At 44.1% G+C, this 19,384-nt stretch overlaps 1 protein-coding gene across 13 annotated transcripts in view; it reads left to right on the forward strand.

Annotated features, from left to right (window-relative positions):
* The window catches only part of PALM2AKAP2 (PALM2 and AKAP2 fusion), a 258,689-nt gene that overhangs the window by 227,558 nt on the left and 11,747 nt on the right, over positions 1-19,384 (forward strand). For all 13 annotated transcript variants that reach the window (XM_083818094.1, XM_083818089.1, XM_083818095.1 and 10 more), the window contains one exon: positions 10,061-12,443. In XM_083818094.1, coding sequence (XP_083674220.1) covers positions 10,061-12,443 — 2,383 coding nt within the window. The remainder of the gene's footprint in view (positions 1-10,060; positions 12,444-19,384) is intronic.

Below are 19,384 nucleotides of genomic sequence, written 5' to 3' on the forward strand. Positions count from 1 at the left end.
TGCCAAACATTAAATGAATTAACCAACATTTACTTAACTTTTCTGTGATTAACAAAAAAGGAAACCCACAGCCAAGGGGCTGGAGCAATCAGACTTCTCAAACAGCAGTTCAAGCAGGAATAGCCCGTCCCATTTGCACCATTTTACCCCACCATTATCTTGATTCTCCACTTGCTGAAAGGGCAAGTGATGAATGTCTTAACCGAATAATGTCCTAATGTAGTCCAGATGTGCTGTAGGTCATTTAATCAGTGGCTTTTCAACAGAAAAAGAAGGAATAATGAGTCTTTGGTTGGAAGAGGGGAGGGGAGCAGGGGCAGAGGGATGGGATGTTGTAGGTGCTGAAAGGGAATGCCTTGTTCCCTGAGATTTCTTAACTGTCTTTTTCCCAAATAAAGAATTTGAAAAAAAATCCAATCCCAGTCTCACTTTCACTGAAATATTCACCTTCAGGTGATAGTGAGATGACTATAGTGGTTCGTTTGTGTTATGAACAAAGTTCAGATGCAGTTGCTAACTGCTCACAACCCCTAGCTCACATAAGAGGTCATATTTTTAGCCTGGGGACAGCAATGGCATGTAGAGAATTTACCAACATCCTCCTTCCTAGAAACTGTAGACATATGGTTTCTTACTAGTAAAACTGTTCTCTAGAACTTGTGAAGTCTGGCTTCCTTTTATGTTAAATTTTACAAAGTTACTGGCACTTGCTGAAATGGTGGGTTAAACTCCCCTGGTCATCTTGGCTACGTTGGATCCGTCATTTACTGATAGTGATTTTTGTTTTGTGGGTGTGTGTTTTTGAATGGGTATTTTTATCCATGTGCCATCCAGAAAGTTAGATTACATACATGCCCCTAAAGGAGGAGCTATATGGATTGCACTCCACCAGAGTGGGAAGGTTTCGTCTCTTGAGAAAAATCTCTAGCTAGCAGCCCAAGTGCTGCTGTCACTGTGTAATGTTTCTGGTAAAGGAGAGTGGAGTGAAAGGACTGCAGTGTGGTAATTTCCTGAAGGACTCCGGAGTGTTGTGGTACATCTGAGAGTGTGTCTGAGGGGAGGTGGCGTGTCTGGCTCCTGGTGGAAGTGGCTTCTCTCCCCACTCGTGTGTGCAGCACAGCTGTTGGCAGGGTCTTCAGTTACATCCTGTGATCACCATCATGTTTGCTGCTCCTCCACTTATGTAATTCAAATGGTTTTTGAGCTAGAGCTAGATTAGATTTCCCTCTCAATTAGATTAGATATCCTCTCAATTTACCTTTGGTAATGTGTTAGTGATCTGCTTTTGGCTGAGTCTGGAGGTAACAGCCTAAAGTAAAGTAGATTTTGCGTAGAGCTAAATATAAATTTGGATCATTTTAAGCTGCTACATACACTGAGAAGTCTTTGTAGAGAGTTAGGGAGGGGAGTAACCCCATTTCCTTGAAAAAAAACTATGGAGAAGACAATCCGTGGACCACACAACCCCGTTGGCTGGTCCAGCTCCGATACCCTAACCCTCACAAGGCTCGCTGCCTGCAGTGAAATAACCTTTGTCCTGCTGTTTGTGCTCCAGGAGACCCAGGCTACCAACGCATGAGAGGTGCTGCACAGTGCACTTACTTTGGCACACCTTTGTTTAAGCAGATTTTCCTGTGATGGGTCTTAAACTAATGGAGGAGAGCACCTGTAACAAGTCCTACTGATAAAGCCAAAGCATCAGTAATAATTCTTAACCTTCTGCAGCTCCCAAAGAGAAATAGATGTTTAGCCTTCTTTGCCCACATTTCTGGGCATGATTTGTTCCCTGAGCCCTCTCTGCATCCTGACCCCTAACTGTCAGACTCCAGCCAGTCTTGAGCAGTCCTGCCCTTTACAAGTGCAACAAGTTAGGCTTTAGGAAGTAGTTAAAGGCAGTACAATGTCCAGCAGGTGGCATTTATGAAGCAGAGAGGTGACAGAAAGTGAAAAAAATGTAACTTAAGCTTCGGTTCCAGTGGTTTGTAGGTACTTGCTTCAATTAAGGCATTCAAGTCCTACTATATTGCCCTTGAAAGTAAGCAGTGAAAGCACTCCAGCATAGAGAGATCATGTATCTTTGTTCAGAAAATGCTGTTTAGTCCATTTATGAAAGATTTGCAGAACAGCATCAGCCAGTGAAAGAATCTGTATCATCAGAAGACTTCAATTTAATACTAATATATGTCAGAAAGCCTCCCTGTGAGCGTAGAGCAGGTTTATCTCTGTTCCTGTATGTGTTAAAACAGTTTCCCAGCTTCCCAGCAGCGTCAGATCTGCTTGGAGAACAAGTGAACTGTGTGGCCTTTTGTCTCCGTTTGCTGCCTTCCTCCTGCCTCTGCCTAACCCAAATTCCTTCCTGAGGATCTCTCTTTCTCATATACCAAAAAATGATTAATATGTCAGTATTTTTCTCTAGATTTTGCACTTACAGGGGATGGTTGTGGCTCCATCCTTTAGATGGAACAGGAACCCTCCACCCCTTGATGAAAAGACTAAGGAATTTTGGAAATCCCCTTTTGTCATTGTTTTATGTGCAAGTGACCATAAAGGTCACCCTTTCCTTGCGCTGACATTGTCTGGATGGGCTAGAGAGTATTAAAAGCAAGGCTTAGTTTAGTGTCCTTTCCACTCCCTGCTGGGATTAGATCATGCTTTACCAGAGCAATTGTTCCATCCTTCATGTGTGTTAGAAAGATTTCAGCTGCAGAATTTTGTGAAGCTGTGATTTTTCATGCATACATTCAGAAGACGTATTCTGTGCAATTCAGTGTCTATGCTGGGCACTCTGTTAAGCAGAATGTTTTCCTATACTTTTTCAATTGTCTCTTTTTTTTCCCTCTTTCTTTTAAATGAAACCAGAGGCTGGGCACAAAAGAGTACTGCTGGCAACAGAGCCATGAGCTCCGTGCTCAGAGCCATGAGCAGGGAGGGGAGCCTGGCAAGCGCACTCTGGAAGTGTAACAGCTCTTGGTCAAAGACCTCAGCTGTAAAGAAGAAATTCTCCTTTTATTCCTTAGAGATTGTATCATACCTTGTACTCCCTGCCATGCAGCAGGCAGCTTTCTGATTGTGTAATGCTGATTGTGTGCTAGTTGGTTGCAGTGCTCTTCATTTCCTACAGCAAACTGTTGCACTTCCCTAGGTAGCAATGGAGACTCTGCAAATCAAATACCCCAGCTGTTGGAAGCTTTCATTCTTGGTTCTACAAAGACAAATTTTAGAGAAAGCCAGGGAAAAGTAAGCCTTATGAAAAACATGGAACCAAGTTAAAAAGTAATAGTTTTCATTCAATAGTAGAATCATTGTGGTTGATTGCTATGCTAATGTGTATTGACCTGGAGTCTGGCGCTGATGCATGTGCTGCTCTACTTCAGGTGTGTTTTTAGGCCGACCTACGTTAAAAAATGCCAGAGTGGTGCAGAGAACAAGAGAATGGTCTTTTGAATGCAGTTCTTGTAACTGAAATCTTATTATCACCCATCTGCTGGTCTCTTGAGTACTGGGAGCTCCCCATCCTTCCAGTGTGCGAAACTCTCTTCTCCAGTTCATCAGGGCATCCTGTGTTCTGGATGGTGGTAGAAAATGGGGTTGGTGGAGTGTGGCAGCACCAAACGATGCTGCTGTTTCTGAATGAAAGTTTAATCACAGCTTCCTGCAATTTCAGATTTGCATCTTGGTCGCTTTACAACTGAACAGGGCTTTCACGGTGAAGCTAACCAGCCACACAAACATCCAAGGCTGCACGGCTTGGGTATTTTGCCTAATGCCAGCTATGTAACCATCATTCTTTAATGATGTTTATTTTTTTACTGGAGGTGATATTTCTGCTAATTCTGCAGCTAGCAGCCTTTTTTCCCTAAATATTCATTTCCATATAAATCACTTTGTCCTGGAGGTGCTTCATGCAGTTACAATTCCTTGCAGGAATGAAAATATTTAACAAAATGTAATGGGCTTTTTGGTTTGGTTTTGTTTGTTTGCTTGTTTTCCAACAGCTGCACAAGCATTTAATTTCAAAATGGAAGGTATCTGTTTTTCTTGACTCAGTAGCGATAATTGAAATCCAGTCAGTAGGACTGCAAATTCTTCACAGAGAGACCGGATCTGTATTTTTAAGAAATAAGAGAAAGTAATTGGCTTAAAGGATCAGGTGGCTTCATACCTGGGGGAAACTGCTTCCAATTTACGTATCTTGGAGTCAGTGAGAAGTAATAAAGGTTATTCCAAAGGTGGGTCCTGGCTTGCCCAGGAGAAGCATCAGCAGTTTTTTCACTGAGGGCACAGAAAATACTGGAGCTCTAGAGACATTCATTACTTGTTCATCATTAAAATATCCTACCATGTCTCATATGCTCATCATTAAAGTATTCATATTTCTTTTTTTTTTTTTTTTTTTTTGCGACACTTTTCTCCATCCTTAACTTATTACACCAGCAAAAGAAAATTCGACTTTGGTTTGATTAAAGAGTCCTATTGTGCATCACATGGGGAAGCTGAAGTCTATGGCTCAGCTGGAATGAAAAAGAATATTGCAAAGCTTTTCACATGCTTTCTGAGCAAACACAATCACAACTCCTTCTCTAAAACAGACAAAAAACAACAACAACAACAACATATGGAAAAACCACTCAGAAAATGTCACACAGCAAGCTCTCCGAGTAGCAACTTGTTTGGGCGCTGTATCTCCGCATCCTTTATTGCTCTCTGTATTCCAGAAGAGCCCCCCACAGCTTTTTAGAGGAAATTAGTGTGAAGCTGCATTGATTGTAGACTGTGCTCTGTGGTTTCTGAAATGCTCAGAAGATGAACCAGCTTTCATAAAGAAAATTTGCCCATTATACTGCCTGGCTACCTCAGTCAAGTCTCTGAAGAGCATAGCCAGCTGCTCACAAAGCACATCATTTTTGACACTGAACACTAGCGAATTTTAGTCATCAGAAATGGTTTGCCTTCCTGATTTGAGGACACCCTGTACTGCTCTGTGTGAAGAACAGGCCAGGTTTTGCTTTTGTGTGCAAGTAAAATTATGAATCGAACTATTCAAGGTAGTGCCAGCATGCGTCTGACAAGTCCTGAATTCAACAACATTTGGCAGAAGGATTTGGGGATTTTTTTTTCTGATATTTGAATTTTATCCAATCTCATTTAGTGAAAAAGCATAATTTGCTTGGGATAATGTTTTCTGTGGTATTTTCAAAACCCTGAGGAGTAAGTATAAAAATATCATATGGAAAAATAGGATATTTTCACACGAGAACAAGAAGACAACAATTTTGTGTGTGTGTGTGTTTGTTTTTTTAATGTAAAGATGCAATTCTTTTAGGGAGTGTGAGTAGCAGTCCCCAGTCCTCTCCTTGAGTCCACCGTCATCAGCTGCATCCCTTCCAGTGTTTGGTTTGAAGGGCCTGCTTCTTCAGAGTGATGTCTGCAAGTCCTACAGTCCTGTCCCTGCAGCAACAAGGGGATCACCATTTTTCGGAGCTAGAGCAGTGGCAGCTGCCCCATGAGACCCTGTGGGAATGAATGGAGGTGCACGTCTGGTGAGAGGCAGGAGCCATAACAGTGTTTTGGGCTGTGATTCCCATCTAGAAAGGGGTGGGATGGTGGCACCTTTCTCAGCACCCATTTGCATGGTAGTGAACGAGCAGTGAAGTGCTAGCACCTCGACTCCAGCGCTGGGGTGGAGCTGATATGATGTTGCTTTTGCTTCTCTTCCCCATTAAGAACTGCAAAGCTCTTGTGCCATACCATTCTTCCACAGAGAAGAATGACGAAGGACTTGCTGCTGTAAGGGAGAGCGGATCAGACCCTGTCTTGGCTGGGAGGTTTCCTGATGGACAGGGTGACTGTCTGGGAGCACTGAGGTGCAGACATCTTCTGTATCTTCGCAGTACCTGGGATGGGTCCATCTGCAATACAGATGGTGGACGTTGCTTCAAAAGGATGAGCTAAATGGAAACAGACGCTCTCTTGAAGTTTTGCCAGAGTCGACCCCCTAGCAAATCCATCATCTGATTCCTTCTCCCTTGCAAAGAGAGATCAGAACAGCAGGCCAAGACAGTAGAAGAGGATTCACATCAGCAAGGAGGTGTGGATTAGTGAGTCAACCACATGCAAATGTATTTCTAAGTTATGCTTCCCTACTAAAACTCCTAAAGGCATGGTGAGCCCAAGGGTTAGCTCCCAGAACTGAAGAGAAAGGGCTGAGCAAAGCATCGGTGCAGTGATCAGATGGTGGGAGGAGAAGCAGGGGCAGAACAGGACCTCTCCAAAGGAAAATGAAACCTGAAGAAATGGGAAGTCCCCAGTGCTAGCGCTGCCAGGAGACCAACAGTATCAAAAGCAGTTGTGAAAACTTGGCTGGAGTGATTGGTAGAAACCCACAAAAAGGAGTCTGTATTTTAGATTTTTTAATCTATGAAATGTTTTTAATTTAATGTTTAGTCTTTTCCCTTTTTTGTGCCATGATACTGCTTGGGAAGAATGTGGACATGGCTCAGAAGGACTGCCTCCCACTTGGTATCACATGCATTTTCTGTTGGATCAAACAAAGGAAGGCACTGGCAGTACATTTGCTGGGTCTTGCTACAAGTCCACCCACAATTTTTTTCCTCCTAAAAGAGCTAAATGCCCAAACACTTACACTTTTGTAGATGAAGAATTCAGCCAAGAAGGAAGTATGCTAATAATTCCCTAAGCTGCTAATAACTGCAGTTTACTAAAGTGCAGCAGCATTGTACAAATGGCACTAATTACCCTGTTGCATCTTGACTTAAACAGAGGGAAATCAAAGCACATTCAGAGAGGGTGTAAATATAACAGTAACTTCTGAAAAAACAGGGGCTAGATGAGCAGTCTATGGGAATCGCTGCGAAGGCGGTGTTGCTGGCTGCAGCACAGCTGAATGCTGGCCTTTCCCCACTTACAGGCCCTCCATCTGTAATGGTGTGGGCTTTGAGATGCCTCCTCCCTGTGGGCAGCCGATACAAAGGTGGTGGTGCAGGGCAGCAGCAGCCCCCTGGCAAGCTCTCCTCCTCGTGCCAAGCAGCCCCGGCGGGGCTGCAGCCTCCCAGCCTCCTCCCACCACCGTGTCCTCACCCCGACGTGTGCCGCTTTCCCAAACCCTTCCAGCTGGCTCTCCTGACCAGGCTCTGTCTGGAAAATTGTATTTTGTCAGCTGTGTCCATAATTTGATGGTGGATTGACTTCTGCTTCTCACAGGAGTGTCTGGAGCATCCCCTCCTTGTCATGACCTCCTCACAGTGCCCCCCAGATTCTGCAAGAATGTGTGGAGGGAAAACTGGGGCCTTTTTTTAATTATACTTTTTTCCTTCCTCCACTATTCTTCCCTAGTTTGCCCTCCTGCTGAGAGCCCTTCCCTGCTCACAGTTATTAATCCCTGTCAAAGAAAGTCTCCTTCCCATGAGTAGCAATGCTTCCTCATAGGTTTTACTGCATAATTGTCTGGCTTACTGGATAATTACATGTGCCACACTAATTGCACAGACACATGCACTTTCAGAATTACATACTGTCATAATTGTGTGCCCTGATTAGACAGTTGCGTCTATATGCCTTAATTGTGAGCTATGGATTGCAGCTATGATGAGAGGACAGGCTTTTACTCATTAAAAAAGCAGCTGATAAAATACTTTGCCTTTGGTTCGGTTCCCTAAAGGTAGGGTGAATACCCACACATGATGAGACCTGAAAGGGTTCGTACATCGGTGCAGTGAGTAGGCATGCATTAGTGCCTGGGGTCTCAGGGGCATCTCCGGGAGTATGCCTAGCTCCACGGCAAGCAGGTACCAGAAGCAGAGTGCCAGCTCTGCCTGTGCTCTGCAGGAGCTGTGTTTCATTGCAGAGCTTCTTTATCTCATTTCCTGCCTGCGCTGAAGATGTGCTGTTGTGGCTGCAGAGGGCATGCAGTTGCCAGTGTCACAAGTGGCTTTGATCCATCTGATTAGAAGCTAATGTTAGCAGGAGCACGATGGCATACTCATTGCTGGTGTGAAGGGGGACAGCCAGCAGACCTGCACTGAAGCTTATGTCCCTTTGTGCATACCACTCCAGGTAGCAACATGCTCTGTTTGGCAGCAGTCAGACAGGGGAGATTTAAACCCAAAAATCAGAAAGGAATTGCAGTCTTAGTCCTGTCACTTGAGTGCCTGTTGTGTCATGACATCAGGAGCATCGGAAGCAAATCGAGAGCATTTCTTGTGTTTTCAGGTTAAAAGAAAGTTTATTCTTCCATTCCGGCTCATTGTTCTGTATTTGCTTGCAGAAAATCTGATTGCTTGAATATATCCTTATTAAGACTGAATAAAAAACTGACCCTTGTTAGATATATAAGTGGTGAAAAATGCACTAAGCTTGAAGAAGAGCACTGGTAGAAACTCCAGCTGGAGAATCTGTAGGTTCAACAGAAAGTGCAATGAAAGTAGAAGCAGTTAAGTATGCCATGTAAAATGTGTAGACAAAAGCAAGTTGTTTGTTTGTTTTCCCAATGTTTAAGCACAATTAAGAAGATGTCTAATGGTTGAAGCCAGCATTATCTTCAACTGTGTATAATTGCATAATTAGACAGAAAACTCTTTCAAAGTGCTTTTAGGAGGAGAGCTCTTCTTTCTGCCTGGCTGAAATTCCTCAAGGTGTGCCCAGTGTGTTTTACTGCCCATAAAAACCCAGAGGCAATGTGATTGTTCAGGTGGCTGGTAAGAGCCGTTGTGCTCCTGATTGTTTTCTGCTTCAGTATGTACTAATGGCAAGGGCAGGGGTGACCAGCCTGCAAGAGTGCCCTTGTTGGGGAGCTGGTGTGTTCAGGGGGTTTGATCAGTGCTGTTTGCTTCCCAAACCCGTATTTCGGCAGTGGTACTACATAAAAACACATGTGAAAAAGGAGCCAGAGACCTCAGATACCAAGTTTCTGTTTTAAAGCCTTAGACAAAGTGAATAATGTGCCACATTCGGTTGTTTTCAGATTGTACTGTGTTCTGACAACAAGTTACCAACTTCTCCCAGAAAAATAATGTTGGAAATGACCTTTTCTTTTCTTTTGGCATTTTCTTTGCTTTTCAGCAGTAAAGAATTATTGAGGAATTCATTGATGTGTTAACACGTCAGAATTAATCAGAATAATGCAGAATTCTCTCAGTCTTTGCTCACAGGAAGCTGAGTGGGCTGCTTGATGGGTAAAATCTACCCATACCAGAACAGAAGTCATGTTTCTTAAAACACCCTCCTTGAGAGCAGAGGCAAGACAGCATAGGGAAATAGGAGTCCGGTGTATCTGTATTGCAGATCAAAGCCGTGGGAGGGAGCAGACCATGACTCTGGTCCCTGTTGTGCCTGCTGCGGTGGTCTCCATGCCGTGGGAGTCGAGAACTCTTCCCGTCTCCCAGGTCCAGTTGCATGAGTGTTTCCGTGTGGGCTGGAGAAAGACCCCGTTTTTTCCAGCACCATGTAATTTTACCCTGTGTTTGACGACCAGGATCAATCCACTGAGAAATGAACATCCCCTGGTGTTGTCCCATCCTTTTTAATGTGGGATGAGTTGCCTACTCTTTCTGCATGCTAGCATCTGTTTCTGAAAAACGGGGGCAGTGATACTTTTCATCTGTGGAAGCATTCTGAGATTTTCTTTAGGTGTGGAATACATTTTTACAATACCAGGGATGATGGGAGCTGTGTGCTGCCTGTGCAAACCTTTGAAGAACCTAAACTGCCAAGTCATTAGTAACTTGTAGATGCAGAGCTCATTTTTAGTGTCAGACCTGAACACAGACATAAAATAATGACCAAGTGAAGATGACAACCAGGTGGGAAATACTTAAATGAAAGATTGTTGTTGTTTTAGTCTTTTGTCCAGTTTATTGTAAGGTAACATTCATTTTTTTTGTAAGTATTAATGATTTGCCTTTCCTTCTAATTCTGTGAAGGGCTGCTTTAATCTCAAGTTTAAAAAGCATTAGGATTTGCTTTCCAGATGGTGTTTACTCTGTGTAAAATAAAATGCTTCTTTTTTTGGACTTTGTCATAGTTTTGTTCTCTTTTATTTTAGAAATCTTCCCGAAACCCAGAGGATGACATCAGGTTAAAAAAAAATAGAGACCAAAACTGTGCCAATTTTTTGGAGCCGGCTACTGTGCTTGCTGCAAAGGAAGAGAAAATGGAAATTGAAGTTCCAGTTTCTGAACATAAAAGCATCACCACAGTGGCTTCACCAAATCCTGTAGACAATCCAACCCACTTTTTTTCTCCTGCTGCCAGCCACAATGGACTTAAGGACAGGCATGAATCTCTGGACAGTGAAGTTGCTAAAGAGATCAGATATCTAGATGAAGTGCTGGAGGCAAACTGCTGTGATTCTGCCACAGATAATACCTTTAATGGGACATCCTCCCCTGAACCAAGTGCTGTGACCATTATGGATGGCTCAGGAGCATCTGTTAATGTCCCGAATGATTCAGTACCCAATGAAGGGGAAGGAAATGTAGCTGATAAGCAGGCACCCTTGGTAGTTGAACCACATGAAGCTAGTGTAACAGATGAGAACCTGAACTCTAATGGACATTCATTGAAGGAAGACATTAGGGAGAGCCCGAAGATGCCAGGAAGTCCTACTTCTTCAAACAGTTCTAGAAGATCTTCTAAGGATGGAGAAGCAACTTTTACAACCCTTAAGAAAGAGGCTAAGTTTGAACTACGAGCTTTCCACGAAGACAAAAAGCCCTCTAAGCTCTTTGAAGATGAGGATGAGAAGGAAAAGTACAGGGTCCGCAAAGTGAGACCATCAGAAGAGATGATGGAACTTGAAAAGGAAAGAAGGGAACTCATTAAAAGCCAGGCTGTCAAGAAAAACCCCAACATTGCCGCCAAATGGTGGAATCCTCCCCAGGAGAAGACCCTGGAGGAGCAACTGGATGAGGAGCATCTGGAATCCCACAAGAAGTACAAGGAGCGCAAGGAGAGACAACAGCAGCAAGGTGCAACACCAACATCCCCCAAACAGGTCAGCTGCTCCTTTGTACCACCAGAGCCAGTGAATATCAAGAAAGAGGATATTGTCACAGAGCAAATTGATTTCTCAGCTGCCAGAAAGCAGTTCCAGCTGATGGAGCATTCAGGTCCATCTCAGGGTCAGGTCCCACCAAGGCGGTCAGGAACACCCAAGATGTTCTCCATCAAACCCTTCTACAAAAGCCTCAATCCTTCACCTGTAGACAGACCGCTGTCCACTGTGACAAGACCCATTTCGGTGTACGGGCAAATGGGACAACTTGAGGGTAGTGATGTCACTGTTGTCAAAGCACAGAAGGTCTCCTGTACTTCAGAGGATGACACAAATACTCAGAGTAACACTGCTGACCCCATGAGAGATTCACCATGTAGTGATAGCTCCAGAGCTGGACAGGCATCAAAACTGTGGGCAGAGGATGGAGAGTTCATGAGTGCAAGAGCAGTCTTCACGGTGGTGAAGGATGACGGGCAGGGCGTGCTAGACCAGCTCCCGAAGTCAGCCAGCGCCTCCTCACCCCCTGAGGAGCTCGACTCTGGTTTGGATGACCTGTCTGTAAGGTCTCAGGATACCACCGTTCTGGAGACCCTTTCCAATGACTTCAGCATGGACAACATCAGTGACAGCGGTGCCTCCAACGAGACCATGAGCGCCCTGCAGGAAAGCTCACTGGCTGATTTCTCCCTGCCACAGACCCCACAGGCCGACACTCCGGCAGAGTGCAGGGACGAAGGCATCTCCAAATCTTTCAGTGACCCAGGATGTGACTCGCTCTCCTCCACTTTGGCAGACTCCATGGTGATCGATGACCAGCTGGAGTACCACGCTGGCCTGCTTGTTCAAAATGCCATCCAACAAGCCATAGCTGAGCAAGCAGACAAGGCAAACTGCAAGGAAGAAAAGATCCCAGCAGAGCAGGAGATCTCTGTCAAAGAGCAGGCAGCTGCCATGAGGCTAGCTCCAGCCTCCAAGGAGCAGCAGAACCTGATGTTTGAGCCACCCCAGGTATCCTCACCTGTTCAAGAAAAAAGGGACACCATACCAAAGACATCAAAAGAGGAAGACTCAGGACTCAGGGAAGGGAAGAGTTTGCAGCAGTCGCCTGCGTACTCTGCCACCCAGCCATTCCTTGTGGAGGAAAACAGGCATGAAGTCAGCTACTTCAGCAAGTATTCAGAGGCAGCTGAGCTGAGGAGCACTGCCTCCATCCTTGCCACACAGGAGCCTGAAGTGACCGTGGGCCCTTTCAAGTTACGGTCGAGGAAGCAGCGGACTTTGTCAATGATAGAAGAAGAGATCAGAGCTGCCCAGCAGCGAGAAGAGGAGCTGAAGAGGCAGCGGCAAGGTATGCAGGTGGCACCCAGCCCTGTTATGAAGAGCGCACCAGCCCTGCCCACCAGAACAGTGTCTTACAAAACCGCACCAGGTAAGCACCCAAAGCATCAGAGGGAAAACAAAATATGCCAGTAGGGTCGGGTCAGATTCAGTTTTATGCCACTTTTGGTTGAATACAATGTTTGCTTTAGAGGGGGTGGGAGGGTTGTCATGATTTCATCTGCCTGGAAACGGCAGCATTCAAGCCAGGAGGAGGGCTTGTGACAACACAGCTTTTTGTCTGTGAGGACACCTGGCGCAGAACTAACTTATGTACCTTACTGATCATTATTAGAAAATGATGCACTGTGTTCATCCCCTGCCGTGTTGTAGCATGACATGTTTATCGCTGTGCTGCTCAAATCACCCAAAATGAAATTTAGGATCGTCATGAGGAAGGAATGCAGCATTTTTTGCAGCTATGTGGCTATTTGAAAGATGAGCATACAAGGCCTGTTTGAACAGACTTTCTGCAAGTCATTAAGGAAGTGCTAAGGTTGTTGAGATTTCCAGATTTTGCATTAGATTTCTTTTTGTGTGTGTGTTTTGCTGTTTATTGTCAGGTATTACTTGGCTTTCTTAGAGAACTTTACATGGTAAAAAGATCTCCAGAGCTTTGCAGAGCCATGCATTTCATTTGATGTCATTCACTACTGAATTAAACAGGTGTCTCAAACAAAGTGTTTAATAGATTCAGTAGAAGTCCTCTTCTGCCTCATCAGCTTCTGGTTCCTTATGGTGGCTTGCATTCATAGCAGTTACAGTGTAAATCTCTCTCCCTTTCCCCTTTCAAAAATAAAATTAAGCACTCATGCCTTCTTAAGACATCAAAAAAACTGAAATGGAAAAAAAAAAACACAAACAGAAACACATGCCAAGCTCATTTCTGTGTAGTGATTTTTATGAGTATAGATTTCTATACGCTTTGCAAGCACTTGGAAGTTTTTATTAACCATGGTCATTGTGAAGAAGCATTAATTTTACCCAGAGTGCTTAAATTCCATCCTTATTTCCATTAATCATTGACTGCCTCAGTAATGCTTTCAAAACTTGTGCAGGATGATTCTTTTCTTTTGAAAGCAATTGAAGACTTCAAAAAGGTCTGGATTGAGTCCATTACCCAATTTGAGTTTGAACTTGGGAATGTTATGCAGCATATAAATAGCTAATACTCATTTTTGTTTCTTCTGTGAAGAAGATGATTTTAACCCATGTTTCTTGCCAAAAAAAATTAAAATGTAGCAGATGTTGATAAATTCTTTGGAGTGCTATTATTATTACTCCTGTAGAACAAAATTTTTTGATAGGGAGTCTCCAAAAATTGTGTGTTTTGAGCAATATCTGACAAGATGTAAGAGACATGGCACCATGGTCTTCAGCTAGTAGAAGTCCTCATTCTGTAAAGGTGTGCTCATGACCACTTTGAAAAACAGCATCATCTGTAGCTCAAGTGCTTGAAATGAGGCCGATAATGGTTGCATTTTCCTCACAAGTGATTTTGGAAGGGCTGCTGACACTAATGCTTGTTTTAACAGAGCATCTGGGAAAACAGTGTACTTCTGGTAGTTCTTATTTCTCTACGCAACAAGGCATTTACTTTTTGTCTGATGTTAAAATGCTCATTGTAAATTACATTTTAATGAGAATATAAACTTTTATATTTATAATGAATCATTCTAGACAGTTTTCTTTAAATGTCCAACTGCCGTATGTTCAGGAAAGAAAATTGGGATGTATTTGCCAATGACTCAAATTACTGCAGTTTGCAGCTGGTGACAAGGCAAAGAATTAATTTCTAGGAAAAAGATGAATGTGTGTAATGATGTCATGGATCAAACGAACCAGAAAGACCATTGTCTAAGACTTTCTTAAATCTTCAACTTTCACTGCTTTCTAAGCAGTGGATGTGCCTCAGCAGAGCTCTCAGCTGCTGTAAGCTAGCTCAATGTCCTTGGTGGTGCAGGGTGAGTACCCTCAGCTCACCTTGTCCTTGCAGCCCTTAGCTGGCTGTGTTGCAAGTAAAGCTTGCAGGTATCCTCAAAAATAAGTAGAAAGAATACCACACAAGCCCATGGAAGATTGCAGCAACTTCTGTTTTAATATTTTACAGCACCTTTTCAGGATTTACAAAAATAGGAGCAAAAGGAGATTCAGCAGAGGCAACAAAATCTGGCTTCTGGCTGTAATACTTCACTCCTGACAGTTACAGAGGTGATTTACAGAGCCGAAAAGTATGGTATAGATGGGTATAATGAGGAATACGCTCTAGAGCATTCATGATACTGTAATCTGAACATCTAGTTTGCTGTGGAAAAAAAAAATAAAATAATTGAAGGAATGGAGGCACTTCTGTCTTCAAATTGCCTTTGCTAGAGAATTAGCATCTTCAGGGTGCCTTGGCAGAGAGGCTAGGGGGTGAAGTCTAAATTTGTCAAATCTGTTATTATCCTTTGAGTGGGGAGACATAAACTCACCAGAAATCTTTTGAGGAGGTGCAGTAACTAACTTGGTTAGAAATGACCTACCTCTCAGGTTGCTGTTTGGCGGTGGATGGGTAGAGCAGCTTTACTAGGACTCCTGGTGCTCCCTGGTTACTTACTGCTCCTTTCCCCCCTTCACACCGGGAACGGCCACTATGCAGGAACAGAAACACAAACCAGCAAAAAATGACTGCAGTGAACTGAACTGCTATTTTGACTGAGTGTGGAAGATTAACACGATTCACGTGGGTGTATGTGTGAAATAACTGCTAATTACTTTAGGTAGCAAACAGGCTGTTTTGCCGCCCTGACATACAACTTCATGGAAATGGGGGTGAGACCACAGCTGGCATCTGACAGCCTCTCAACACAAGCCCACAGGGATACCAGCAATAAACCTTTGTACTGGTGACAAGTATCCTTTAAAGCTGTTTCAGAGATGCCTTTTAACCCACCTTAGAGCATTGGAGTAAGACAAGGAGTCATTTAGCAGAACGATGTCTATGTGTTATGCATACACAGGAGAAGACCTTCTGCAAGTCATGTCAGAATGGTGAAGGGAAGAACCTATGCGAACTCCTTTGCTCAGAAGTTACATCTGCACAATGAAACACAGGACTGGCAAAAAAAAAAAAAAAAAGTCTGGCTTAAATGATGGCTAAAAGTAGAGACACTGTGGATCCCAAAATATTTGTGAAACTGTATTTCAGTTTGAATGGTTCCTGCATTGTTTTGCTCTAAGGTGGAACATGGAAAGGGTGAGTAGCTGCACAGCACTCCAGTGGTTTTTTCCTACAACATGCAGGTGGCTCACCGTCCCTCCTGGGCAGATCAGCTGGGCTGTTTGATAGCTCGTTAGAACAGGGTGATGAGCGTGTGACACGAGGGGCTCCAGTCTGTATCTGATGATGTAATGACCACATCCTTTTTATTAGAATTACTTGGACTGTGAAAAAATTGCATTTTAGTGCATACGGTGCCTGTCTGTCATAATCCTGTTCAGCAAAGGAAGTTTATTTTTGAGTTGTGAAAATCGTTATGTGAGGGGGCTGGGCTCAGCGGAGGCTTTTCAGTCAGAGAGAATATTTGCTGTCTCATGACAAGGCAGGGGGAAATCCCTAGCATGAGAAGCCGTGCCTGGAGGAAGCTGTCATGAAGCTGCCACGTTTCCCTTTTTGATGTTTGTGACCAAAGCGTTGCTGCATGAGGCACAAGGCAGCGCTGTGCGCCCTGCTCTCCTGTGTAGGAGCTCAGCCCCATCTGCACATCAGCCTGGGAGAGCTCCCCACCAATTAGCCGTCTTCTGTCATTCCCAGTTTATGAGCTGAATGGGAGACTTTCAGGAAGGCAAAAGCCCAGAGGGAAGCTGCAGTTTATGAATGCGAGTGATCATGGATCTTTTAATGTCAGGGTAACTCTTCCCTCCACATGGTGAGGAATGTTGGGCATGCTGTCTGTCTGGCTTTCTTCTCCTGAGTAACAGCTGTGGAGTGTAAGCCTCTGTCAGAGGAGCCATTTCAGCCTGAAAACAATTTTCCACTCTCTTTTTTCACCAATAAATACCTACACTAAAGGAAACTTCTCAGGTTCAACCTCAGCCTGGAGAGACTTTTTGTAGAGTGGGAGGAGAAGCAAAAACTCTGGAGCAAGATATTTTTTATGTTTGTGGCCATTGCAAAGTTAATAATGCCAATTATAGGTGTAAAGAGTAAGAATAGGAGTAATACATATACATGAACCCCTTTTTAAAATGAGAATTTTGAGAAATGCCTGAGCAGAAATGCAGCCTGAGTTCGTGGAAGATACTGATTCCTTGCTGTTTCGTAAGCACCAGTATGGAGAAAGAAAAGTTCATTCCCTTCTGCAAGGATCTGGCGTGCTCATCCTCTGGACAGGACATCTCCAGGAGTGCCTTAGCAGCCTACTAGCCCAGCTCATTTGTCATTTGCTTTCTTATCTTTTCCCTAGTGGAGAATGTACATGAAGTGAAAGGATCTTAAAGCAGTGTGCATTTTTGGTTTTTTTCTTTCTTTCTTTTTCTGTTTGCTTGTTTGTGTTTGCATATTCATGTTGCTCAGTTGGTGTTCAAGATAAAAGACCACGTTTCACCTGGAGTGGTAATGAGGCTCCGCATTACAGGGGTAGTATTTTTGCAGATATTTGAGCTATCCCCTGACTTCAGCACAGGCTAGTTTTCTAAAAAGATCGATCTTGCTGAAATACCTTCTTTTGAAAAGTTTTCTCGGCTGTGCAGGTATCTTAAAAATGTCAACAGGAAGTAGTTGCTCTTACCTGTACAAAGCCTGATTCTTCTCATTTCCTTTGTACCCTAATTAATATGTATGCTGGTCCTTGGTACCAGTCGGTTACTTAGTGGTGGCTCAGGCCCTTGTTCCAGGTCCTCTCCTCTGTCACACTTTCCTACTTTTGCAGCAGACCAGCAGAGCATGCACAGCCCACCCTTCCTCAGCTTACAGCAAATGCTTGGACACCCATCAGCTCCGAGGGGTGGTTAAGTCACCTTCTTCAAAACCCCTCTTGCTCCTCAGGAGTCTGCAGAGGTTTTGGCTAGGATGGAGCTGACCCATCCCCAGCTCTTCCAGGACTTTCGTTTTGCACAGAGGTGCCAGGAGATGTCTTATAGACATTCAACTGGGGCATAGCAGCAGCTCTGAGCGGAAAATAGGGGAAGAAATAAAGAGAAATCAAAATTCCTAATAGATCCCTGAAGTCATGCAGTGGGGGCAGCTGCCACCAGGACTGAGGCCACAGAATATTTTTCACAGACCATAAAGAATTTCTTTAACAGAGGGGAAAAAACACAACTTTACAGGTGAGTGCCTTCCCCTGGAGGAGGAGGATGCTGATACCCTCTGTTACCATGTGAGTGTGACTTGGGGGCTGCAGTTCTTCTGGAATCCCACAAATGTGACCCTATTTCCCTCTGACTGAGAGCACAAGTCCATTATTGCTCAGCGTGGATTTGGGCAAGGACCACCAGCAGTGTCTGAGTGGATCAGGTAGTAGGCAAAAGCAGAAAGAGTCGAAAGCACCTGCGATCATTGCGTCTTATGATGCTTTTATGCTGAACATACCTAATGCCTGAGAACGGTACTTATCTGGATGGAAATCTGCCAGAAGAAAACGAACCCAGCAACATGTGTACCACAGCCTGAGCTGGCAGAGGAGGTCTGTGCTGGAGCCCAGCTCTGCTCAGGCACGTGGGGATGTCTGTGGTGGATCTGAGAGCCCTCAGGCCTCACCAGGCCCCGTCACCTAACCACAGCCTCCCCCTGGCTGTGACAGTTGCCAGCCTTTCCAACACTGTTGGCATGGGTAGGATTTTCTCTCTCCCACCCTCTTACTCATTTTCACCAAATTATTAGGAACTTATGGGAGAGACTTGCTCTTCTGTGAGAAGTGGTCAAAATGAGGCTCTGAATTCTAGTTTTTAGTGTAATTCATACACATACACAGACAAAATGGTTGCATAAGGGTAATTTCTTGTGGATGCAAACCAACAAACCAGTGTTTTGCTGTGGGCAAGGCACGTTTCTACCTTGGCTTCTCTATTTATGCAAAGGGAACCGTGGCACTGCTGATGCAGACAGCTGCAGGCTGCTGCAGGGTTGCTGTCACAGCGTTGAAATGGATGGGCCCTCCACCCAGGTAGGATAGGTCTGCTTGGAGATAATATCCCCCCTCTAAAATGTGGATCCCCAAAGCCCACACTTCGCATCATTCTTCAGGGGCAGGGGATGGAAAGGGCTGTTTGCTGCAACAAGGTTTGTCTGTAGGACTGAGCAGCCAGTGATGGGTCTGCATCCCTAAGGATGGGTGGACAGCCAAGGAGTTACTTACTACAGAGAGAATGAAGTAATAAAACAGGATACCTGACCCTTAACCAAGTGTTTCATTTCCAGCAGTCTTTTTTTACTCACTGGACATAACGAGCAGGTTGATGGTTGCTCATGGAAATACCCACTCTGCTTGGGGGGATGCTCAAATTCCCAGCCTCATCCCTGCACCAGCCAGCTTAAAGTAAGCCTGTAATAAGAAACTAGTGATGCTGGGATTTTCCGCGCTGGTCAGAAATGAAACAAGCCAGACAAGGGGATTTCTTGTAATATTGACTCAGGTTTCACTTCTTCCATTAAGTACTACTGACTCTTAGAGGAGATCTCAAGGCTGCTCCCTAGTGGTTACTAGTGTTAACAAAGCATTTTGAAGGAACAGCTAGGTTTTTCATTTGTTTAGCAACAGGAAATTTCATGAAAATCTGCATGATCTTTTTGGCTACTTCACTTATTTGTATGGTTTGGGGTTCAGTAGTAGTTTTGCTTTATTTTTTATTCCCCGTCCATTGAACAGTCTTATTTCAAAGATCTTTCATGACATGGAAAAGGGAACCTGATTTTGCTTCAGCATTTGTTTTTTTCCCATTGTAGCCGAGCATGTTTCTGGCATGTACAGATAGGACCCTTTTGCCCCTGCATTTATTTTTGCTGTCAGG

Source organism: Anser anser (assembly GCF_964211835.1).
Source record: "Anser anser genome assembly, chromosome: Z".
NCBI classification, from domain to species: domain Eukaryota; kingdom Metazoa; phylum Chordata; class Aves; order Anseriformes; family Anatidae; genus Anser; species Anser anser.